Source organism: Falco punctatus (assembly GCF_963210335.1).
Source record: "Falco punctatus genome assembly, chromosome: 6".
Lineage (NCBI taxonomy): Eukaryota > Metazoa > Chordata > Aves > Falconiformes > Falconidae > Falco > Falco punctatus.
In genome coordinates this window covers 38,438,195-38,462,570 of record NC_137585.1, presented here as the reverse complement: position 1 = coordinate 38,462,570, position 24,376 = coordinate 38,438,195, and the positions used below count along the sequence as shown (strand labels likewise).

The 24,376-nt window shown below is 44.6% G+C and overlaps 6 protein-coding genes across 6 annotated transcripts; 2 read left to right on the top strand and 4 right to left on the bottom strand.

Moving 5' to 3' along the window:
* The first annotated feature begins 4,204 nt into the window (after window positions 1-4,204).
* Window positions 4,205-4,945, top strand: LOC308066214 (histone H4). Its single transcript, XM_080393220.1, has one exon. The coding sequence runs from the start codon at window positions 4,296-4,298 to the stop codon at window positions 4,605-4,607; it is 312 nt and encodes a 103-aa protein (XP_080249346.1). The 5' UTR covers window positions 4,205-4,295; the 3' UTR covers window positions 4,608-4,945.
* A 42-nt stretch (window positions 4,946-4,987) lies between these two features.
* On the bottom strand, window positions 4,988-5,732 carry LOC308066206 (histone H2B 5-like). The gene has a single exon (XM_080393212.1). The coding sequence runs from the start codon at window positions 5,387-5,389 to the stop codon at window positions 5,009-5,011; it is 381 nt and encodes a 126-aa protein (XP_080249338.1). The 5' UTR covers window positions 5,390-5,732; the 3' UTR covers window positions 4,988-5,008.
* A 144-nt stretch (window positions 5,733-5,876) lies between these two features.
* Window positions 5,877-6,523, bottom strand: LOC308066193 (histone H4). The gene has a single exon (XM_080393197.1). It carries the CDS (start codon window positions 6,242-6,244, stop codon window positions 5,933-5,935), a length of 312 nt encoding a protein of 103 aa, XP_080249323.1. The 5' UTR covers window positions 6,245-6,523; the 3' UTR covers window positions 5,877-5,932.
* A 4,697-nt stretch (window positions 6,524-11,220) lies between these two features.
* Window positions 11,221-12,274, bottom strand: LOC308066198 (histone H2A.J). Its single transcript, XM_080393202.1, has one exon. It carries the CDS (start codon window positions 12,095-12,097, stop codon window positions 11,708-11,710), a length of 390 nt encoding a protein of 129 aa, XP_080249328.1. The 5' UTR covers window positions 12,098-12,274; the 3' UTR covers window positions 11,221-11,707.
* A 98-nt stretch (window positions 12,275-12,372) lies between these two features.
* On the top strand, window positions 12,373-13,175 carry LOC308066204 (histone H2B 1/2/3/4/6). The gene has a single exon (XM_080393210.1). It carries the CDS (start codon window positions 12,426-12,428, stop codon window positions 12,804-12,806), a length of 381 nt encoding a protein of 126 aa, XP_080249336.1. The 5' UTR covers window positions 12,373-12,425; the 3' UTR covers window positions 12,807-13,175.
* Window positions 13,176-14,034: 859 nt separating this feature from the next.
* Window positions 14,035-14,979, bottom strand: LOC308066169 (histone H1.01-like). Its single transcript, XM_080393171.1, has one exon. The coding sequence runs from the start codon at window positions 14,931-14,933 to the stop codon at window positions 14,268-14,270; it is 666 nt and encodes a 221-aa protein (XP_080249297.1). The 5' UTR covers window positions 14,934-14,979; the 3' UTR covers window positions 14,035-14,267.
* Between the last annotated feature and the right edge of the window lie 9,397 nt (window positions 14,980-24,376).

Genomic DNA, 24,376 nt, shown 5'->3' with positions numbered 1-24,376 from the left:
AGTGTGCTCACACATGAATCTTAGCATAATATGCCAATGTTTTAATGTGCATGTCGATGCAGAGCTTAATGCATGGTGTAAGAAGCATGATGGAAAAGGGAAGAAGAATGGTTTCTGGTGTTGCCTAAAGTCCTGAATTAACTATATGTTAAAGAAGTATGTGCACTAAGTTTAAGTTAAGATGACCCGCTCTCTCAAGCCATCAAAACTGATGTATGAAGGACTACTTGATTGTGGGAGTCAACCTTTGGAAACAACACATAGTAAGATCACAGTTACCTAAATGATGCAGAAAGAAGCCTTCAAGTAAGAAAGTTCTGGCTACAAGAGAAGACAAGCTGAATAACGTGTTGCAGCCCACAGGAAATTAGTTGGAAGTAGGACAAAATTAATTGTGGTAGTGGGAGATCGCAACCTTCAACTCAAATACAGCCCCCTCCCCCCAAGAAGGCAAACCCCCGCTTTGGGAGCATGTGTAGGTCACTTGCATTGGAAGCAAGAAACTTGTAACCAATCCTGTGCATGAAATGAAATATGTAATGTGCTATGAATATGCAAGTACTCTACTTCCTATAACGTGTACCCTCTAACAGCTTGGTGTGCATGTTAGCAGGAAAAATCCCCCACGCACCCAGCACTGCAATAAATCAATGGCAAATTATAAACTGTCATTTGCTTTGGAGAGTTTTCCTGGTTACGATTTTTGGTAACACTGGGACACAGCCTTTCAGGAACCACCAAAAATTGAATGCAAAGCTTGGTGTGGTTTAGATGCCAATTTAATGAGCTGAGCTCTGAACATTTTCAGTATTAGACTACTCATGGTCCATGAAAAGCAGGCAAGATCCCCACTGCACCAATGCAATAAGTAGCATTTGAGAATTTCTGTTTACTTTTGTGCAGTCAGCCAGCTCATTGTCAAAATTGCTCACGCTGACTTTAAAGGACTTCAAAGCAAAGAACCAGATTTGTTGTTGTTTTGGGGAAAAGCAACATATCTGGAAAAAAATTAAACTTTTTTACATGGATATGGACTAGTCCACTTCCAGGAGAGATTATTTTACAAGTCTAAGAGGTAATTACACAGATGCCAAAGAAAATGCAGGGGTTGGTTGCCAAACTACTCTGGTACTATCAGCCTAGGTCAATATAACACAAAAGTTTCAGCAAACCAAACGTGTCACTCCACCTCTGCGTTCAATGCCTGAAAACTGTCACAGTGTAAGCAGCATTGCCAGGCCAGTTCTTGCTGTTTCACTGGTTTAGGCAGGTGTGTGCAGAGTTTGAGTTTGCCTTGCAGCAGCATAAGTGCAGTCTACACAAATAAAATGAACAGTCTAATGTGAAATAGTAAATACTGATTACATGCTATGAGGACTGCATAGCAGCTGGTATGTGTGTGCATGAGTATGTGCAGTTGTTATACATTTTCAGGTATCTGTCACTTCTGATATCTTTAGACTTAGCCCAAATACAAAGTTCTTAATTTATCCCTGTAAAATGTACCTGTGTGATGGTCCTGGAATGAACAGGGAAAGACCAAATTAAAGGTACTTCAAAATACATTGTATTTTAAGAACACTATAAAATATTGATACTTTGTATCCTCAAGAGTATTTGGGGGTTTGGTTTGATATCTATAATTTTTTAAAAAATACCTTAGAAATAACATTTAAGAGTTAATATTTATCAACTGTTTAACTAAAAGTACAGTTTAAAGTTCTCACTAATCTACCACACTGCCCCAGTACAGATGCAGAACTCCACTACTGTACTATCTAGCAGAGAGAGCTGCCCTCACCCATGTCCCACAGAAATGCAAAGCAGCACTCCCAGGCCTTTCCCGAGACCCTCCATGAGACCCTGCCTGGTGTTCACTGTTGCAAAAGGAATGATTCTCCCTTTCTTCTCCTTGAGATATTTTTCCACAAGTGTTTCATTTATCCATCAATCCTATGGCTGTCTTTACTGAACATTCCGATTTGGGTTTTGGAGTTGCTGATGGATTTTGCTCTGTAAACGTAAGAGGCTTATCTGACTGGAGGCTGACAAGCACAATACTAATGGATCTATCACTTAATTGTAGGAGACTCTAGTTTAAATGTAGGAATCAAATAGAAGGCTGACTGGTGGTGTTTATAAAAAGATGACTAACCAGAAAAGCCAAGAGGGCCTCATATCAAGGGAAAAACAAACAAATAGGCTATGACACTTCACTGAATACTTATGTCACAGTTCCAAAACTGGTGGTTGCCTGAATTATAAAATAGTTTCTGTCAATAGATTTGCACAATTTTAAAAAGAAGGCTGAAGAGTTTTGAACAAGCTTGTCTGGTGAGGAAGGAAATGGAAGAAAAGCTAAAAGTTAACAGATATTGAAAGGAAAAAACACCCTACTTTTCTGCCTTATGTTTCTCTGTTTGGAAAAAGTAATATATAAAAAGATACATTAAAAATGTCTATCTTCTAAAAGGATAGTAACTTGCTTTTTGCACATATATCTATTATACACTCTAGGGCATGAGGGGGGGTGGTAAAGGGAAAGAATGAGGTAAAGTTCTTAACCTATTGTATAATCTGTTATGATTAATACATAAGGAAGGTGTGTGTGTGTATCTGTCTGTCTGTGTGAGCGCAGTACTGAAACTTTTTTTTTTGTTTTCCTAAGAAGTTACAGAAATTTATGCCAGTGAAGATTTTTTCATAATGCTATAAATTCTCAGAATATGAAGACTAAATGCAAATTAAAACAGAAACCACAGCTATAAATTCTCAGAATATGAAGACTAAATGCAAATTAAAACAGAAACCACACCATAACAAAATCCTTGATAATATCTTCAAGAAATTTTTAATTTTCCCATTTCTTGAAGACTTATTTATGTTTATTTCAATATTCCTCTATTAAATGGGAAAATGATTTATTATTGCCAAAGTCACTATAAATTAGTGAAAACCTGTGCAGTTAAAAAGAAGAAAGAAAACCCCCAAGTAGTCCAAAACCATTTTAGGTTTTTAATTTTGAAATTGTATTTAATCTCAGTATATATTATTTTAATATTAATCTGTTTCAGGAAGTAAAGTTTATTAGTTTAAGCAAGTTTGCCCTAAACCAGGGAAGTTAGTAACATGAGAACATTAATCTGTGGGGTTTTGTTAACCTTTAAAAATACAGCTAGCATTCCTATATTAAATGGCATGTGCTTAGCATGGAAATAACTGAAGCATTAATGTGAGAGTAGTGTAACAGTCTTTTTTTTCCATTAAGGTACTGAGCAAAACCGGGTCTCTTGCTTCCCCAATAGGGAGTATTCCCAGAATATGGTGTTGTGACTTGTGCTGCTTCATTATGGTCTGTTCTCTTGAAATAATTCTTGAGGCTCTCAGCTTTTCTCAGAACGGTCCAAAATATCTTTGATAAGTAAAGGTATGACAAATATATGTATGTGTGTGTGTATGCATGTGCTGTGACGAAAAAAACCCAAATCCAAATTAATCATGTTTTAAGTTACAGGAAGGAAATACTACGTTGCATTTTAAAAAAGAAAAGATCCCTTGTCTTATCACGTAGCTTGAGCGTTTCCTTCCCGTCCACTTTTAAGCAACACGTAGCAGGACTTAGCAACAGAAAGAAGCTGTAGGTAGATGACAAGGCTGGAAAAGATTCTATTAATATACCCGAAGAAGGTCTCGATGCAGGCAAATATTACATAGCTAAACATTTTTGAAAGCAACACGTGAAGCGTCCAAAGCAAAACCGGGGGCGGGCGGGGACCGGCGGCGGGGCGGGGCGGCAGCGTGAGCGCGGCCCCGGATTGGCCGGATTTTGCCGCAGACCCGCGGGCAGCGGGGAGGGCCGGGGCCGGGGGCGCCGCCGCAGCCGGTCTCGCCACCGTCGGAAACCCGGCGCTGCCTCGCAACGGCCGCCCGCGCAGGGGGGCAGGGACGGGGCGGGTGGGTCAGGAAAGAAGCCGAAAGACGGGCCGGGGCAGCGCGCAGGGCGGCCGGGCGGCGGGAGGCGCGGGGCGGAAGCGCAGCCCCGCCCGCGACAGGCGGAGCCACCGGGCGCGTCGCGGGGGCCGGTGCCGGGGAGAGCGCCTCGGCCGCCGTCTCGCGGGAAGCCCGCGCCGAGCCGCGCGGGGACCGCCCGGGGGCGGCGGGCGGGGGCAAGGGCGGAGACTGGGGCCGAGCCCCCCGCCTCCGCGCCGCAGTCCTCAACCAGGTCGGCTCCCGGGGAATATACTGCGGCTCCACGGTGGCGGCGGCGTGCAGTGTGCGGCTGCAGTAACGCTGGCATGTCTGGCAGAGGCAAGGGCGGGAAGGGGCTCGGCAAAGGGGGCGCCAAGCGCCACCGCAAGGTGCTGCGCGACAACATCCAGGGCATCACCAAGCCGGCCATCCGGCGCCTGGCGCGGCGCGGCGGCGTGAAGCGCATCTCGGGGCTCATCTACGAGGAGACGCGCGGCGTGCTGAAGGTCTTCCTGGAGAACGTGATCCGCGACGCCGTCACCTACACCGAGCACGCCAAGCGCAAGACGGTCACGGCCATGGACGTGGTGTACGCTCTCAAGCGCCAGGGGCGCACCCTCTACGGCTTCGGCGGATAAACTTGAATTGCAAACGTTAACGCTGTCAAAATCAAGGCTCTTTTCAGAGCCACCCACATATTTCACAACGAGAGCTGTTCATTACTGAAATACTATGCAAAGTGCAATTTTATAGCTCAAAGCTGCAGGATTTTATACTTGGAAAAAATGTATGTTACTCGATTTGCAGCTCTTAAAGTGTGGGGCTCTTAGTCTGACTGTTGAGAGCTCTCTGCCCTTTAAAATTAAGTACCTATGTTTTGGTTACCTAAAAGTACTTAACTTTTCAGTAATGTGCAAATGAACTAGCTGTTTACATACCTTCTACCTCCCAAGAAAAACAGCAACTCAGCCCTTCTATCTGAAAAAAATTGGTGGCTCTTAAAAGAGCCTTTGGGTTAAAAGTAACGGTCCGAGACACTCTACTTGGAGCTGGTGTACTTGGTGACAGCCTTGGTGCCCTCAGAGACGGCGTGCTTGGCCAGCTCACCGGGCAGCAGCAGCCGCACGGCCGTCTGGATCTCCCGCGAGGTGATGGTGGAGCGCTTGTTGTAGTGCGCCAGGCGCGAGGCCTCGCCGGCGATGCGCTCGAAGATGTCGTTGACGAAGGAGTTCATGATGCCCATGGCCTTGGATGAGATGCCCGTGTCGGGGTGCACCTGCTTCAGCACCTTGTACACGTAGATCGAGTAGCTCTCCTTGCGGCTCTTCTTGTGCTTCTTGTCACCTTTCTTCTGCGTCTTGGTCACCACCTTCTTGGAGCCCTTCTTGGGTGCGGCGGCAGATTTAGCCGGCTCAGGCATCCTTAAAAGTTTCTTTCAAAGATCTTCACTATACCTTCAAGAACATCGAAAATAGCCCTTGCATCCCTCGGCATTTATAAAGGCGTTATACAAATTAGTGGATTGTAATCATCCCATTTTTATTGGAGTAGAAAAGCTTAATGTAGAGGCACTTCCATCCTGTAATAGTCACGGCTTAAGCACTGCATTCTACATGACTCTGCTTTGCAGTTATTGTGATGAGGGTACTATCTTCACCAGCTAAAAAACTTACATAAATACGTAAACAAAAAACACACTTGAATACAGTTACTAATGCTATTATTTAACATGTGTGCTCTTAGTACACTGGGCATTTTGCAGTAGTTATTCAGTATGCTTATAAAGACTGAATTTTGCTCCAGCTTTTTAATTCTCAATTTGTTACAATTCGTGTTTTAACGTTAGAGCTCTGTTAAGTTTGGAAACTATGTATTTCAGTAATGAACAGCTCTCGTTGTGAAATATGTGGGTGGCTCTGAAAAGAGCCTTGATTTTGACAGCGTTAACGTTTGCAATTCAAGTTTATCCGCCGAAGCCGTAGAGGGTGCGCCCCTGGCGCTTGAGAGCGTACACCACGTCCATGGCCGTGACCGTCTTGCGCTTGGCGTGCTCGGTGTAGGTGACGGCGTCGCGGATCACGTTCTCCAGGAAGACCTTCAGCACGCCGCGCGTCTCCTCGTAGATGAGCCCCGAGATGCGCTTCACGCCGCCGCGCCGCGCCAGGCGCCGGATGGCCGGCTTGGTGATGCCCTGGATGTTGTCGCGCAGCACCTTGCGGTGGCGCTTGGCGCCCCCTTTGCCGAGCCCCTTCCCGCCCTTGCCTCTGCCAGACATGCCAGCGTTACTGCAGCCGCACACTGCACGCCGCCGCCACCGTGGAGCCGCAGTATATTCCCCGGGAGCCGACCTGGTTGAGGACTGCGGCGCGGAGGCGGGGGGCTCGGCCCCAGTCTCCGCCCTTGCCCCCGCCCGCCGCCCCCGGGCGGTCCCCGCGCGGCTCGGCGCGGGCTTCCCGCGAGACGGCGGCCGAGGCGCTCTCCCCGGCACCGGCCCCCGCGACGCGCCCGGTGGCTCCGCCTGTCGCGGGCGGGGCTGCGCTTCCGCCCCGCGCCTCCCGCCGCCCGGCCGCCCTGCGCGCTGCCCCGGCCCGTCTTTCGGCTTCTTTCCTGACCCACCCGCCCCGTCCCTGCCCCCCTGCGCGGGCGGCCGTTGCGAGGCAGCGCCGGGTCTCCGACGGTGGCGAGACCGGCTGCGGCGGCGCCCCCGGCCCCGGCCCTCCCCGCTGCCCGCGGGTCTGCGGCAAAATCCGGCCAATCCGGGGCCGCGCTCACGCTGCCGCCCCGCCCCGCCGCCGGCTCCCGCTTCCGCTCGTTCGGAGCTCGCAGAGCGGGGGTTTCTCGGCCGCGGTGTCTTTGTTCGTTTCAGCCGTGACGTTTCCGTGTTTTCTTTGTCTGTTCGGACAGTGAGCTTCCGACAGATGCCCCTTCCTCCGTGCGGCCCTCTGGGCCGGGCACCGAGCGTTCAGCGCTTTCATGTCCACACCGAGCTACCCGCAGGTCGGTGCGAGAGGGAGCAGGGTGAGCGGCCCTACGCAGCAGGGGATATCGCCGATGAGGGGCCCCGGTAGGAAGCGCTTAGACCTTAGGCTTCCGTGAAGGCGACTTGGAGCAGCTGCTTGAGAGCGTGGAAGGGCTCGCCCGCCCTTCTCGCCCGCCCTTCTCGCCCGCCCTTCTCGCCCTTCTCCTCCTCCTCATTCAGCGCCATCCCCGCAGCGCGGTCCCACGGGCAGCGCGGGGCGCCGGGCTCGTTCCCGGCGGCTGGCAGCCTCTGGAATGGGGAAGTGCTCGATGGCGTGCAGCTGGGTCCGGCAAACCAAAGAGATCGTTAGTCATTACCAACCAGATGTTTGTATACTATTTGAAAAAATGAAGGATAGTCAAGTTTTCCTTCTTCAGATGAGGAATCTAGACATTTTGCCGTGTATATCGCGCTTTTGCTAACAGACCTCACATACATGCTGATTGCAGTATGTTGAGCTGTATTTGTAAAGTGAATGAATAAATACTGAAAGCGTTAGGAGGCTATTTTTAAAATGAGTGTGTTGGGCTTTTAACTGTTAGGTACACAGAATAAAAGCAATATGGCTATGGTACATGCAAATTATTCTATTATTAGTATTATGCAGTTCAAACATGTTTACCTTTTAGAAATGATTGATTGTGTTTTAGATTTGTACAGTTTATGTAATTTCATTCCCAAATATAATTTACAGAATTCAGGCAACACCTCCAGAATACTTCTTGGCAGAATAAATTGAGAGCAAAATGTGATTGAGATATTTATGCTACAGGTGTACATTACAGGTGTCCAAATATGTACCAAGTCTTTTTTACCATTATCATTATCACTGTGAATTCCATTTTCATTCAAACTGTTACTCTGAGTTAAATTAAAGACTTGCCACTCAATTATATATACAACACAAGCTGGCAAAACTAGCTTTAATTGAGTTCATGTTCACTTTTGGGATGAAAATAATGAATTACAGCTCTCTCTGCACTAACTGGAAGGTTTGTCAGTAGTGGACCTGCCAGGCTGGTGGCTAATATCACCATTTGCCTCTACAAAGTCTGCTTTGTTCTTTATACCTGGAGATCTGGTTATGTTTCCTGAGGCAGTTATAAACAATCTTCTGAATACTAAAGAAAGTAAAAAAAAGAAAATAAATTACACAAAATCATTTAGTGTGTCAAAATCATCACTTCATAACTCTTCCTAACTGCAGGGTGAGTATCCTTGTGCAATTCCCTCTGTCAGTACAACCACTGGAAGACTTGGAAAATTGTCTTCCACAGTGTCCTGGCAGAAATGGGTGATGCAGAGGCTGAGACCAGCAGCTTTCAGATTAATTAGCTGCAAATCCTTTTTCCAAAAGTGTGGACCACAGTTAATATAATTTAATATCATGCTTTCTAGAAGGCTGCATTGCCTGTAGGTTGCTGCATGTGGCCACAGACATGTTTCCTGAGTGTTTTTGTTAGTGACATAATCAGCTCTCTTATGGACCAGAGGGTTTTCTTAGAGAAAAATAATGAAAGCAGAAAGAAAATTTTGCTACTGAGTGTAATGCCTGATGAAGTTGCTTTTACTGTTGATTTGAGACAATATTTGGATCAAAACCTAGGGTTCAATCCCCAGTTTGTAAGTACTAAATTTTCCTCATGAGTTTGGATGCATAGTACTAGAAGTTAAATGAGAAAGGAAACACTTGCAAAACTCTGCTCCATTGAAAAAAAAAATAAATTATGTAGCTTTTCAAGTGTGCACTAATAGGACAGTTGCCCTAGTTTCTCATTAAACTATAATGAGGAAATTGCATTTATTTATTGTAGTAAGAAAATATCTCATCATGACTGCACAAGGAAGTACAAAATTAGCAAAAAAATCATCACATTAGTGCATTATACCCAACTAAAACGTTGTTCTTAATTTTCTTGAGGGCTTGTATGGCAATTTAAATCCGCCTATGTATCAGCTACAACTGTAATAATAACAATAATATGCAAACTAAACTCATGGAAGATCTTTTTAGTAGAGGACATTCCTAACATTGCTACCAAAGTGAAGGAGAAAAAGAGATAGAAAAGCCTCTTATCTTTTTACCTATGTGATTTATGACTTTGATATATAGACTTATATTATTAAGCTATCCCTAAACATAACTACAATCTATAGCACTTGAGGGAGATTGGTTGGAGGGGTTTTTTTTTGCATCACAGGTTCTTTGAGAATGCAGAGGGGTACTGGAACCCAGTAATACAGCTAAGGCACCATATGGTATGGATTTCCTCTTTACTACTATTTGTTGTATATGAAAATGAGAAATCTGATTTACTTAAACTTGCTTTGCTACATTCTTTCATCCAGTGGCATATGCTAGGTAGATTTGCCAGCACTCTTATCATATAATCCATCTGATTTATAAGACACTTACATTTGAAGCCTCATCAGTGTGATGGCACCACAGGTTCACAACTGGTGAAACCACTAGTGGCTAAGAACAAAAGTAGGGAATACTAGGAAGTGGACTGAAGTATCACAAAGGTTAAAATTCCAGTTATTGAGTTGAGCAGAGTAGTGAGTGAAATACGAGGAAAGAAATTCTGCAGAAAATAATCTAATTCTGATCAGATGACAGGAATAATTTGGATAGATGTACTGGCCTTACTTCTACACTCAGAGGGGCATGACGCTCTCTCTGGTACCGACTCTGATTTCCACAGATAGGAGTTTGTTCACAGAGAAATCCTACTCCTGGATATAGATACCCCCACACCCATGGGCTTTCTCTGGAATTGCAGTGCTTTAATCTAGAGATGCATGCTTGTGGCCCAGAAAGCCCATGCTGTCCCAGGCTGCATAAAAAGCACCCTGGCCTACAGGTCAAGGGAAGTGATTCTCTTCTGTCGTGAGACACCACCTGGAGTACTCTATCCAGCTCTGGGGTCCCCAGCACAAGGCAGACACAGACGTGTTAGGCTGGGTCCAGAGGAAGGCTGTGAAAACGATCAGAGGGCTGGAACACCTATCTTTTGAAGAAAGGCTAACACAGTTGGGGTGTTCAGCCTGGGCAAAAGCAGGCTTTGGGGAGACCTTATTGCAGACTTTCAATACAGAAAGACTGAGAGAGAGTTTTTACCAAGGAAGGTAGAAAGACAGGTGCAAGGATAATAGACAACAGTTTTAAACTAAAAGGGAGATTTACATTGGAAATAAGGATGATTTTTTTTTTGCAATGCAGGCAGTGGGATATGGTACCAGGCTGCTCAGAGAAGCTGTAGATGGAAGTGTTCAAGGCTGTTCAAGGATGGATGGTGCTTTGAGGTGCCCCTGCCCATAGCAGGAGGGTTGGACTGGATGCTCCCTTCCAACCCAGACCACTCTATGACTGCAGTCTTCTGACACACACATATATAGGTATCTGTTCTGGAAACCAAAAGTAGAAGACTTCTGCATGTTAAAACACAGTTTTTATATCATTACAGTTCTTCAAGAAATGTACCAGAAGAGATGTAGTTTCAGCTAATGAGTATCAATAAAACAGCATAATGAAAACATTACAGCTCTACAAGTATCCACTTGCAAACAAAACCCTGAGGCACAGAAACTGCCACCTTATCAGAACAGTCTGGTGCTCCAGACAGCTCTCTTGCTTTGATTCTCTCCAGAAATTATCCCTGATATCCCTCTTTGGCCATGATACAGTCCTACTTAAATAGCCTCTCTGCTACAGCTTGGGGGCGGGGAGGAGAGGCACAGAGGGTAGTATCTTGCTGAAAGTGGTATTTTCCTTCCTCCAAGGCCAGAGCATTCCTCTTTCTCCCCAAGGGATGGGGAGGGCAGAGGTGCTGGCACAAGTGGGAGCTATGGCCTGAATACAATGTGCTGCAGACCACCAGGTGCAGGTTCTGGGAATATTTGAGCAATAGGAATCACCTAGACAATCTTTCTCATAATTTACAACTGAACCTCAACAGTTTTAACAGTGTGCTCTGGGTAATGATTGGGCCAAGGATATAGAAAATTAATTCAAACCATACTGCCCACTGTTAACTGACATAAGAATAGCTATGCACAGTGAGGGAATTTAAATGGCAAGTCTGAAAATCCCACTTAAATGGAAAATAAACCAGCACTTTTTTGTGTTTCAGAAGAAAAAGGAGTTTCTTCTGAAAGAAAAGATGTATGTTATTACTTCATTGTCCAGGTATGACTACTCAAGGATCAAAGTAAAAATGAGCCAGTTCCCCTACAGAATTTCTCATTTTATTTCTAAATAGTTACGTCACAGCAAACCATTACATCTTTTGAAGAAAAAGCATACAAAAGAAGCCTTTTCTCATTCTTAGATGTATTTATGTGGGTTTAGGATGCTCTCCTATTTATTTATCTATATATCTGTATAGCCTTTTCCACTCCCCCCAATCTTTTAGCCAACCCCCCTGTATTTCACACCTTAAGCAGCCTGAAAAGTCATGAAAATCGAGATCCAACAGTAAGAATAAGTGTTTTGCCAATCCTGTTACAAGATGCATAATCAATAAATCATTAGTGTTTTCACTAAAGATACAGACTACTAGAGCATCTAACACATGCTCTGTAGAAAAACCACCTAGCACAGAAGTACTTTTCTAAAAAAAGCAACACAACTCTTCTTCTGATTGTGTGGTTGGCTCTGAAAAGAGCCTTTAAGTTATGTTATTTTGTTGAAAGTCCAAGCAGCTTTATTCTCTGAGCTTATTTGCTCTTGGCTTTGTGGCTCTCTGTCTTCTTGGGCAGCAGCACGGCCTGGATGTTGGGCAGCACGCCGCCCTGCGCGATGGTCACCTTGCCCAGCAGCTTGTTGAGCTCCTCGTCGTTGCGGATGGCGAGCTGCAGGTGGCGGGGGATGATGCGCGTCTTCTTGTTGTCGCGGGCCGCGTTGCCCGCCAGCTCCAGGATCTCGGCCGTCAGGTACTCCAGCACGGCCGCCATGTAGACGGGCGCTCCAGCGCCCACCCGCTCCGCGTAGTTGCCCTTGCGCAGCAGCCGGTGCACGCGGCCCACGGGGAACTGCAGCCCAGCTCGCGACGAGCGCGACTTGGCCTTGGCCCGGACTTTGCCTCCCTGCTTCCCGCGGCCGGACATGCTTCAGACAGCACAAAAAGTACGCACTCCCCTCTCGCGACAAGACGGAGGCAATCATACTGACGCAACGGCTCTTCCCCTTTTATCCCTTCCCTGGGCGGGATTAGCGCTTGCTGATTGGCTGGACTCAGTCATTGCTTACAGAACCAATGACAAGCCGGATCGTATTGTAACCAATCAGAGACAAAGACACACACTCGTGAGAGAAGATCCAATCGCATTGAACAAATTAGAGGGCTGGTATTTGCATAACAGCCCTATAAATAGAGGGCTCTGCGGCCATTTTGGACGCGACTCCACTTCGGAAAAACGGCAGATTTGTGTTAAAATGCCCGAGCCGGCTAAATCCGCCCCCGCGCCCAAGAAGGGCTCTAAGAAGGCGGTGACCAAGACGCAGAAGAAGGGCGACAAGAAGCGCAAGAAGAGCCGCAAGGAGAGCTACTCGATCTACGTGTACAAGGTGCTGAAGCAGGTGCACCCCGACACGGGCATCTCATCCAAGGCCATGGGCATCATGAACTCCTTCGTCAACGACATCTTCGAGCGCATCGCCGGCGAGGCCTCGCGCCTGGCGCACTACAACAAGCGCTCCACCATCACCTCGCGGGAGATCCAGACGGCCGTGCGGCTGCTGCTGCCCGGTGAGCTGGCCAAGCACGCCGTCTCCGAGGGCACCAAGGCTGTCACCAAGTACACCAGCTCCAAGTAGAGTGTCTCGGACCGTCACTTCAAACCCAAAGGCTCTTTTAAGAGCCATCCACATACTCGCTATAAGAGCTTTAACACAGTACTGGTTCGTTAGCTTTGGATGCTAAAATTTATTTGAGAAATGGTAAATAGAATTTCCAAGTAACTTAAATTCGTAGCAGAACATGCAATGACTGGTAGTTGTCTCTGGAATCCATGTTAAAGAATATAGCTTTAAGTCAATAATGTATTAACTATTACGTCATATATGTTAACATTAAAATACTTTTCCAATAAATTAAGCAGTATCGTTCAGCTTGTGCAGTACAGATTTGAGGTGCAGTACATTATATTATACGTTCTACTATAAAGACAAATCTTTCTGATTTCACATACTTTGCAATCGCTGTATTAATATAACCGCCCCTAAAAAATGAGGATGAGCGGGAAAATGAATGACCCTGATCAAATTTTTTTGCATAGGTCTCCCGGGATAGTCTAAGCTTACAAACTGCCTTCTGTATAAGAAGACAGGGAGCAGCCTTGTAGATCCAAAGACCAGGACAAGAAGATTTGGGGGAGCGAGGACACCTGAGATAGAGGTAGACACTTTGTGAGGAGAAACTGGGTGGGGGTGGGGGTGTGTGTGTGGACGCGAGAGCACCGGCAGGCGCGGAGCCCGCGTAGGCAGCGCTCCGTGTCCCGTTCGCCGCGCGCGCTTTTCGAAATTCCCCGATCGCCGCATAAGCGGCTGCGGCTTCTCCCGTCAGCCAATCGCCGCAGGCTGAGCCCCGCAGCCACCGCTGCTGCGGGGAGCGCCGCGCCGCTCTGCCCCTGCGCTCCGATCGGCCGCGGAGCGCCCTGCCCGCAGCAGCTCCCGACCACTGCCCGGCGGAACTCTGGCCGCACCGCTACCAGGCCGGCAGGGTGCGGAAGAGGATCGCAGGCATCCTGTCCCGGCAATCTCTTTCTCAAAAAGCAGGTCGGTGAAGTCACGGCGAAATTGAGACCTGCCCCACAACAGCGTTGCCGATCGGAAAAGATATTGTCAAGGAAGCGGAGGAGCCGCGCCGACAGCTCCCGACCACAGTCCCTAAAGGTAGTGGTAATCGCAGCCAGGCTGTTAGGAACCCAGATGGTTAGAGCACCGAAAGAAACCTCCACGCCCAAGAGCGACACCCACCCTAAGCAGTCCCTTTAACATGTACAGCCTCTTGCGGTGCTCAGACAAAGTCAGCCTTTAGAAAGCGTTTTAGCAGGGAATGTAAACTTTATTTTTCCAAGTCTTAGCGTAAACACCGCCGAAGTTTAGCGTCCCATTCACTCCACAGACGAACGTCCCGAACGTCCCACACAGACATGGCGTGGGGTTAGCCCTGCGGCAAGCACGGAGCTCCGCGGCGGAGTGTATCAGCCCTTTCTGGGACAATAGTGGGTGGCTCTTAAAAGAGCCGTTGGGTTTAAGTATTTCCACTTGAAAACTTCACTTCTTGGACGCCGCCTTCTTTGGCTTGGCCGCTTTCGGCTTGGCCGCCTTGGGCTTGGCTGCTTTGGGCTTCACCGCCTTCGCTTTGGCCGGGCTCTTCGCTGCTGCCGCCGCCTTTTTCGGCTTAGCAGCCTTAGTCGCCTTCTTAGGGCTCTTGGCCGCTTTCTTGGCCGCGGCAGCTGCCGGCTTCTTGGCTTTCCTGGGGCTCTTCTTCGCCGCCGCTGCCTTCTTGGGCTTCTTAGCGGCGCTGGCGGGCTTCTTGGCAGCCGGCTTCTTAGGCTTGGCCGCGGCTGCCCGCTTCTTGGGGGCTTTTTCCTTCACTTCGCCAGGCTTCTTGCTGAGGCGGAAGGAGCCCGAGGCGCCGGTGCCCTTGGTCTGCACCAGGGTGCCCTTGTTGACGAGGCTCTTGAGCCCCAGCTTGATGCGGCTGTTGTTCTTCTCCACATCGTAGCCGCCGGCGGCCAGCGCCTTCTTGAGCGCGGCGAGGGAGAGCCCCTTGCGCTCCTTGGAGGCGGACACGGCCTTGGTGATCAGCTCGGTGACGCTGGGGCCCGCGGGCTTGCGGGCCTTGGAGCCGCCCGCCGCCTTCTTCGGCTTCTTGGCGGCTGCCTTGGCGGCGGGGGCCGCGACAGCGGGCGCGGCGGCGGGAGCGGTCTCCGACATCGCTGCAGAGACTTCTTCCTAATCAAAAGAAAGTAATTGGGCTACAGTAACCCCGATGCCTGAATTTATAGCGCAGCGGTGATCTGTGATTGGTGCTTTGCAGAGCCCGCCTAACTGTGAGCCAGGAAGAGCTTTTCGTCCTCCGAGTCTGTGTTTCTTCGGAGTTATAAATTCACAATTTTTGTAAAATGTGTGCCAGGAAATCACCCCGGTTTCTTCGGGGAATGAAGAGAAGACGGTGGACTTTCATTCGGGGGAGTTTCTTGCTGTTGGGACCCCAGATGAGAAAGAAAAGATGTGTTTAACCCCGTGTTGTGAAGTCAGCAAGACCCCGGGAACGGCAAACTTTTGTTTTTCCATCGAAATTAAAATAAAACCTGTAGCTAAAACGCCTTCCCCGTACTGCAGGCTTATTCTTTAGGGGGTTTTCTCCACACTAGGGTAGAAACCGAGGGGGTAGCTTCATTATTTTTGTCGTAAATTGATTTCAAAGAGAACGAAGTAACACAATTTCATGGCTGAGCTTTGAATATGGATAAAGATTCGGCTCCCTTAACCATATCTTTAACTATTAAGAATACAGTATTTCTACAGAATTTCCTGTTTTGGGGAAATGAGAGTCCTTCAGAGGAATATATGTACTGTTGAAAAGTGTCTGAAACTTGCCAGGGCTCTGCATTTTTTGTGGTGGTTTGTAAGTGAATAGCAAGAATTTGGAATTTTTACCAATAGTCTCCGTTTATAAATTGAAACTGTCAATACCTAGTTAATGCATGTAAACTCTGGATAAAGTTCTAGTTTAAAGCTTTTACGGTTGCAGTAGTGTATACAGTTATTATTTAAGTCTTAACAAATTCAGAAGCAGATTTTCAGGGGGAAAATGTCAAACAGGTATAGATACACTAATATATATTTTAAGCTACTCAAACATTAAAGAAGCCAGCTGGAACCTCGGATCTTCTCACATAAATTAAATAATGTGGAAATCTGGCCTGCATGAACACAATGCTTCAGCCTCATTATTACCTATAAATATTTGAACACACTTTGTTGAGTGTGTGTCACACCCCCCCCACCCCCCCACCCCCGTTTTTTAATGTTTCCTAAAATCTGCCATTTAAAGGAAAAGGAAAACAGTTCCAAATTTAGGTTTTCATCCAAATCCTCAGAATTTTGAAATACTTTCCAGAATATCCTCATAAATCAGAATCAGCATTAATTATTATGATCCCACTTAATTATTGTCTCACAAAGTGATAGCAGAAATTTATTATTAATTTTTTAAGGGCTGTTATGAATTGTTTAGGATAATTTTTGAGTATATCAGAAGACAAAAGCTGTGAATGGCTGTAATGAAAAAGCAGCTAGGATTTTTTACCTTGGCTGAAAAGAATAAATTAAGCTGAAATGTCATATTGTGCCCCATTGTGCTTTGTAAAAATTTGCCATGCAAAATGTCAGTAGGCTATTTCAGCAAATGAGCTTCTCATGTATGATGGACAAATTTGAGATTCTAGAAGACAAGTGGTATGTTGCAAAGGGCCCTGGTATTTGTTTTCATATATTAAATGTTTAATACAGTTAAGTTATACTTCATAGTAAATCGTTAGTTGAAATAAGATAGATTAAAATGGCAAGGATAAATAAGATACATTAGAATAACAAAAGCGAAACCAGTGAACCTTTACCTTTTCATATTCTCTTTTAGTTCTTTTTTCTTTTGTTGTGTCTGCAGGCAGGCCAGCTAATAAATACTTTGAAGGAATGAAGAAGAGGAAGGCAAAAGCAGAGAAAGAGAAAAATTAGGCTTTTAGGTGTCCCATAGTAAAAACTGGACAGGCATATTGAAGTGGGCTGTGAGATCTGCCATGCTCCTTGTGAATGTGACACCATTCCCACATAAACAACTAGACCAAATTCACGGTAGCCATAGAGTTTGAAAGCTCAGGCTGGTAACTCAAATGAACAGTAGGAATATGTGCCCGAGAGGTAAAAAGATAGTTGGTTGTGGTAAGATGAGGGCATTATGCTTATTTTCCAGGTTAGGTGAATAGAGATGACCATAAAGCAAAGTCTGACAAAAGACAGAGCTGGCAAGGGATGTCATCTGTCCAGGTTTGTTTAATGTAATGCACATTCTTTAGGGAATAAGGACTAAAAGAAACTTAATGTGCTTTAATCTCTGTAGGTTTTACAATTTAGTATTAGAGCTTTATGACTCTTACATCTGAAACTGGTCTGGGAGCTGGGAGCAACTGGGAGTGGACAGTAACCACTGGTGGAAGAGTGCTGCTGTAGCCCCAAGGGTTGGTTACCAGCTCCATCCCTCACATTCACACATTTGGGCATGTTTCCCTTTAAACTCGCTCTTTGTAAACCTGTTCTCAGTCCACCAGGAGAGGAGAGATTTTCTTCCCTTCCCACAGCATGTAGGGATTGCTGTCCATAGTCTTTGGCAAGTTTTAAATGCACAAGGTGGTCTATGTTTTTGTAAGGAAAGCAGACGAAGGAGGTTATTATCTGAGAATTTCAAGGAGCAGAATTTAGGACTTCTCCCACTTTTGGTTCTGGGTGTGTCCCTGCAAATCTGCATGTCTTTTGAACAGTTTCCTGCTCCCTGTTCTGAGTAGCACTGCTGAAGCTCTTTGTTTTTCCCTAGTGGTCTGAGACACTGGGAGACCTGGCAGCTGCTCTCCAGCATTATGTGTCAGCATCCTTCATTGCATCTATTCGTCAACCATCACACTGGCTCTGTTCTGAACAGGGAATTATTCCTGGCCTACTTCTGAGCAGTGAACATTTTCTTGGTCTTAGCAACCATTTCTGCAAAAGCCCATCTTTCTCTAAAGAGAAGGGCTTTAGAGCTATGAAGTGGTGTGAAAAAGGGAGTCTTTTCTAGTGTTATTTCCCCCCCTGGCCTCAGCAATGACATTTTATCCTTAACTGGATAAAATAAACATGTTAGAATCTTCCAACAATTTCCAAGTTTTCACTGCTGGAAATAGCTGTTAAATGCAACACTGGACCAAACAAATCTCAGTTTTCAGAAAGGCCAATCTCTCTTTACCTTACATATATCATTGATATTACCCTGGGTGTTTTACAGATAAGAGAAGAAGACAAAGCAAAGCAAGAATCCCACCACATATTTTAGCAAATCTGTGGTAGATTATGGAATGTTTTTTCAATCTTTCAGAGAAATTTTCTTCCTGCCAAGCAACGTTACTTGAAAACACAAGTTTTGAGTGTGAGCTGGTAATAAAAAATGTTGGCAGTTTCCATGTGAAGCAACAAATATTTAAGCGTGACTCCTTTCACACTAAATTTCAAATAAATAGCAAAGATTGAAAGTTCTCTGGTTTTCCTTTCCAAGTACCCTGTCCAAATGCAGAGTCTGTTTATCTCCTACTCAGGACCTCAAACTAATTTCTTATGCCTCTTTAAAATGCATACCCTTACTTCCCTAAAATGAAACTTCATTTCCATGCATCATCACACAACATGCCCTGACTTCCTTCCATGCCTGGCAGTATAGTTGCTAGTGCAGATCACAGAAGACCCTACAAAATGTCTGCATATTTTCCAGTGCAAGGACCTTCAAAACAAAAGTAGCTCACATATGTCCTGGTTTTGGTCAGTATAGAGTTAAGTTTTCTGCTCAGTAGCCAGCACAATGTTATGTCTTGGGTTTAGGATGAGAATGAGGTTAATAGTGCACTGATGCTTTTAGTTGTTGCTAAGTAATGTTTACACTAAGTCAAGAATTTTTCTGTTGTTAAGGCGTGCCTCGAGGGACACAAGAAATTGGGAGGGGACACAGGCACAACAGCTGACCTGAACTAGCCAAAAGGATATTCCATACCATAGAACGTCATGCTGAGTATATAAACTGGGGGAGTTAGTTGAGGCAGGCTGATGGCTGCTTGGGGACTGGCTGGGCATCAGTCAGCAGGTGGTGAGCAATTGTATTGTGCATCATTTGTTTTGTTTTTTTCCTCTTTGATTTTATTCTTCTCCCTCTCTCTCCTTTTCATCTATTATTATTATTATTGTTGTTGTTATTGTTGTTATTATTATTAAGTTTATTTCAATTATTAAATTGATCTTATCTCAACCTACGAATTTTACCCTTTTCCTGATTCTCCTTCCCATCCCACTGGGGGCAGAAGAGGAGTAAGTGAGTGGCTGCATCATACTTGGTTGGTGTTTGGAGTTAAACCGCGACAACATATAACATAAACAGTCATTCCTAAAAGTGTATAGTAGAGAAAACAGTAGATTTTTTTCTTATCAAGAGACATTCCATATGGAGGAGAAACAGATTAGACTTTAGACAAATAGAGGCCAATTAGACATTTAGCTGTAGGAGGAAAACAATCCAGGTAAGCTGATTAGCAACATTTGAAAGCCTACACTCATTTAATTATAATTACTATTGTTAGCATGGTGAAGACTCAGAGAAATTACAAACTTTTAGTTGAGGCATGCTATCTTCTTGACAAAGAATGATTTTGCAGACATTTAGGGAATCCCTGGACATTAGTCAAGTCTCTGGTATGCTGCAACTATATTGACAATACTGATTCAGCAATCATGAAGTTTATGTAATAGGGAAGGGTTAAGATTTTAAATGGCTGTCAGTAGTAAAGAACTCCATATCCTTTTAGATATGTACTTCAACAAAGCTAACAAGATATACTGACATATTTAATTGTTAGGGCAATCACATCTCCTAAAAAAAGGTCTTCTAATATAACACCTAGCATAATAGGTCTGATCCCCATGCTCAAAGAAGGATCAGCTAGAGCAGGGAGATGCCACAACCTTTCTGGGCAGCCTGTTCCAAAAAATTATTTCTTATATTTAAGTAGAATTTGCTGTGTTTGAGTTTATGTGTATTGTCTCCTGTCCTGGACAGTACTGAGAAAATTCTGGTTCTGCCTCCTTTAGTTCCCCCATCAGGTATCTGAACACATAGATAAGACCCTGAGCTGCTTCTTCCAGCTGAACCATCTCAGCTATTTCAGCCTGTCCTCATAGGACAGATACTCCAGTGCCTTCATCAGCTTTGTGGCTCTTCACTGGTGTCAGTTATGCCCATGCCCCTGTTGCACAGGAGAGCCCAGAGCTGGACACAGCATTCCAGTTGATTCTTACCAGTGCCGACTGGAGGGAAACAATATTTTGCAAATAATATTTATCCAGGTTAATTTGGGAAACATACATACAGGTTAACTCTGAATGGTACTCCTGCCCCTTTTAAAATTTTGGTAGCACATCAAGGTAACTGCAAAAAACATTGTAGCCTCTTACATAGCCCTTCATTTCAAGGCTTGTCAAAACCAGTTTGAGCTACCCTGATTCGGCTCAGCGATCATGTTGTCCATAGACCTTGTTAAGGCCAGTTGGAGTCTCTGCAAAACTGCCACTTCAAACAAAATCCCTACATTCTGGGGTGATCAAAAGGTGGGGAGACGTGACTCTCCTGCCTGCCATAATATATATTTGCTACCCAGCAAAAAAGAAAGGGCTGTGCATTTTAATGAATCAGCCTCAGAATCTCCTTGTGTGTCCAGAAAATGCTGCCTAAAGCATCAAAATATTTTTTCCAGCTTGTGAAAGTCTTTGGATCAGAGATCGTCTTGTAAGCAAATTTCACTTCACCCATCCCTGGGACTGAGAATTATCATTACCGGTAGAATCACAGAATAACAGAAACATTTAGGTTGGAAAAGACCTTTAAGGTTATAAAATCCTATCATTAACTCAGGATTGCCAAATCTACTAATAAACCATGTCCCTAAGCACCACATCTATGCTTTTTTTAAACACATAGTAATTTCACCACTTCCCTGGGCAGCCTGTTCCAATGTTTGATCACCTCTTCGGTGAAGACATTTTTCCTAATATCCAGTCTAAACCTCCCCTGGCACAACTTGAGGCTGTTTCCTCTTGCCTTGTTGTTTGTTATCTGGGAGAAAAGACCTGCCCCCACCTCCCTACAACCTCCTTTCAGAGAGTTGTAGAGAGCAATAATGTCCCCCCAAGTCTCCTTTTCTCGACTAAACAACCCAGTTCCCTCAGCCTCTGCTGATAAGACTTGTTCTCTAGACCCTTCACCAGCTTTGTTGCCCTTCTCTGGCCATGTTTCAGCACCTCTACAAATCTTTTGAAATGAGGGGCCCCAAAGTGAACACAGTATTTAAGGTGTGGATGATATGTAGTAGTATTACTACACACAGGAATCCCAGTTATAAGCAGGATTCTGTTCTACTTGATTATGTAGACTAATTAACTTTTCATTGTTTTCAGCTGTATTTTTTTTAGTTGAAGAAAGAGAGGAAGAAGGTAAACGCAGAAAAAAAACCAGGGTTCTACACGCAAAACGTTAGAAATGTAACTGTACCTGTTACTCTCACTGAGTGTCTGGAAAAAAATAAAATGTGGTATCTGAACCTTTGTTACATGCTGTCTATTATCCCAGGTGCACAGTACAATCAAATGACAATTTTTTTTTATTTTTTTTTTTGTGAGTCAGATTGCAAATACTGATTCAGTCAGAGATGAAAATTGAAACTAGGCCATCAATATATAAAAATCTGCATCCTATAACTTTAGTGGCATTCAAGATGTACATGTTATTATAAGCCATTTGCTTAGCTATCAAAGATAGTCCTAGCCCTTCATGGCAAGTGAAGGGAAATAGGATGCTGAAAACTTACCTGCAGTGATATGCAGCAGACACAGCTATGCACCCAACCCATGCAGCCAGTCTTGTTACTCAATATACTTAAGGTATCTGAAGAATATGGGCAAGAACTAAGCACATAATAAGACATTGTGGGGTATGGATTTATGCATTGCACAGGTTTACAGACTCAGCAAACCTTGGGGAAGGAATACCTCATTCATATCAAGTTGTACTAATTAGCAGCTCAGCCAAATTCAAGGAAAGTGTGAATAAAAATAAGGATTTACCATACTCAAAATAGACATTGGTTTGTAAGAAATAAGGAATGAAATTAAAACCATGTTTAACTGGCTTGGTCCAAAATTCACATTAGAAAGAGTCCCAGTAGAGGATGCAATGTTCCCCTAGCACTGGCTGATACACTGCAGATTTTTCTCTCTGTTTCTTTTTATGTCATTTTATAAAAATATTAGAAGTGAACTAATAATCAGTAAAACTTGGTCTAGCACCCCCCCCCCCCCCCCCTGCTTACAGAATAGAAACTTATACTTAAATGTTTATGATTGTCAGCTATGAAATCAAAATGCAGAGTTCTGTCAGTATCAGTATTAGGCCTGGCACAATTTTATTTATGATATGAATTACATGTAGTATAAATGGCATGTATAGAAGTGCTATGGGTACCAACAAGCAAAGAAATGCTACAATGATGGTGGACTGTTTATCTATTGAAAAATGTCTGATAAATTGGAGACACTGCCCTCAAAAATATTTAAGATACTTCACCTGGAAAGAAATATATCAGTTTTACAAATACTGGACAGTAGCAGTTGACTAGCACTTGAGTAAATTTGTATTTTCAGGTTACAGCTGATGAAGAATCAACAACAGTATATTATTATATATTAAGAAAGGAACACAATGACGACATCCATGAGACAGATGAAGAAGAGTTTCTTCTGTAATCAGGAATGGTATAGTCTCACTTGGAGCTTTAGGTCTAGCTTTTAGAACTGAACCTCAGGTATTGAGAAGTGAACAATAAGACACTCCACAGAAAAGAGCAAGAGTAATTATTAGAGAGATCTAGGAACTATTCCCTGATGGAAAGGCACATACTGCTAGAGTTCCCTGACTCAAAAAGAAGGCTGAAAAACTACAGTTTCTTCTCAAACACTTAAAACATGAAGAGGAAGTCATCCCTCCTCAGTATATGTTGTAGGAAATACAGGAACTAATGTTCTTTGCCACAGCAGGTTAGCAGTAAGGATATGATTTCTAATAAGGAGTAGAGCAACTATCAGAAATAAAAGGGGTTCAGTTGGCTCTTGATGATGGGTGAAAAGCAACAAAAATTGCTGGTGTGTAGGTACTGGTAATTGTCATAGAACTATAGATTAGAGAGTACTGATGTGGACAAGGGATAAGTGCTGGATGTAATACACTTGTCATTTAGTATATTTTGGAACAATTTCCTATAGCATTCTTATTTGTGATCTGAGGGAGTATAGGCAGGATCAGCAGGCTGGTAGACATTTGAAAAAAAGGTCAAAGGGCTGTAGTTAACAACTAGTGTCTGCGGGCAACCAGTAAAGAAAAGAGTGCCCCAGGGCTGAATACTTGATGCTGTTTAATGTTTTCTAGAACGACCTGGATGGTAAGAGAGAATGTACCCTTAATATGTTTGGATGATACTCAGTTAGGATGGGTAGATAGAGTAAAAAGTTAGACATTTAATTAAAATTGACTTTAATAAACTTGAAGTGTGGGCGAAAAGAAATCTTGTGCAGTTTATCCAAGAGAAGTGCAAAGTTTTTCGCAGGAAGCAGAACAGGTAGCATCAGCATAGACTGAGAAATAACTAGTCTGACCTGGGGGTTTTTGTGGCTTTCTTGACTACTGGATCCTTAAAGGCAAACTTGATGCTTTATCCAGAGCCTAAGCATAAATAAACCCTATAAGCAGCTGGCGTTTCCAACTGAAGTGTTTGGTTTTCCAGCTAAGCTTTATTGTAAGAAAGACAAAGCACAGCAGTAGTGTCTGGAGACACCAACCCAATGCACATCACAATTTTCCAGACTTGGATTCCTCCAGAAACACACAGTCTGAGACAAAATTCATTATCGTCCTACAGGAACGCCCACAGTAGATTCATTATGTGGAAAACCATGCTGCATAGAGACTGTTCAGACAGGGCAGTACTTCAGCTGCTGTTAAGTATTTACAACTCTGTAAGAGCTGGCAGAGTTCAACAGCAAAACTTACTGCCCAGTGCAGCTCTGTGGGAGCTCAGGCAATAAAAGGAACTGGCCATTCTCAGCTGTGCAAGAAACATGTTTACAATGCTTTCATGCAATGTGTTTCTAGCTCAATCAATGTTCAATGTATCAGGAGACCTGTGCTGCTTCAAAGGCCCAGTTAGAAAGCAGAGTAAGGATTTAAAGAGAAGCCGTGAAGTGTCAGCTATGGTTGCTGAGTAGCTGGTTTGCTGTTTGCTTGTCCCTTACCCAGGTGCAGGAGCAGCTTTGCATGGTACGCTACAGATCTCAGCTCCATGAGCCACCCTGATCCTGGGAAACCAGCTGGAGCACTTGTTTGAGAGGTCCTTTGGTATCTTGCTGGGAGAAAGAAGGTCAGAGCCCAGGGAGGAAAACAACATGAGCAAAAGGGTGTCCCTGTCCCCAGTTACAGGTTATTGACACTGTCCCTTCTCTCCCATGTCCTAAACCAGCTTCACATGAGGAACTGGGTA

Coding starts and splice junctions, on each gene's coding strand:
- LOC308066206 (XM_080393212.1), bottom strand. CDS start 5,389: ATGCCTGAGCCGGCTAAATCTGCCGCCGCACCCAAGAAGGGCTCCAAG.
- LOC308066193 (XM_080393197.1), bottom strand. CDS start 6,244: ATGTCTGGCAGAGGCAAGGGCGGGAAGGGGCTCGGCAAAGGGGGCGCC.
- LOC308066169 (XM_080393171.1), bottom strand. CDS start 14,933: ATGTCGGAGACCGCTCCCGCCGCCGCGCCCGCTGTCGCGGCCCCCGCC.
- LOC308066204 (XM_080393210.1), top strand. CDS start 12,426: ATGCCCGAGCCGGCTAAATCCGCCCCCGCGCCCAAGAAGGGCTCTAAG.
- LOC308066198 (XM_080393202.1), bottom strand. CDS start 12,097: ATGTCCGGCCGCGGGAAGCAGGGAGGCAAAGTCCGGGCCAAGGCCAAG.
- LOC308066214 (XM_080393220.1), top strand. CDS start 4,296: ATGTCTGGCAGAGGCAAGGGCGGGAAGGGGCTCGGCAAAGGGGGCGCC.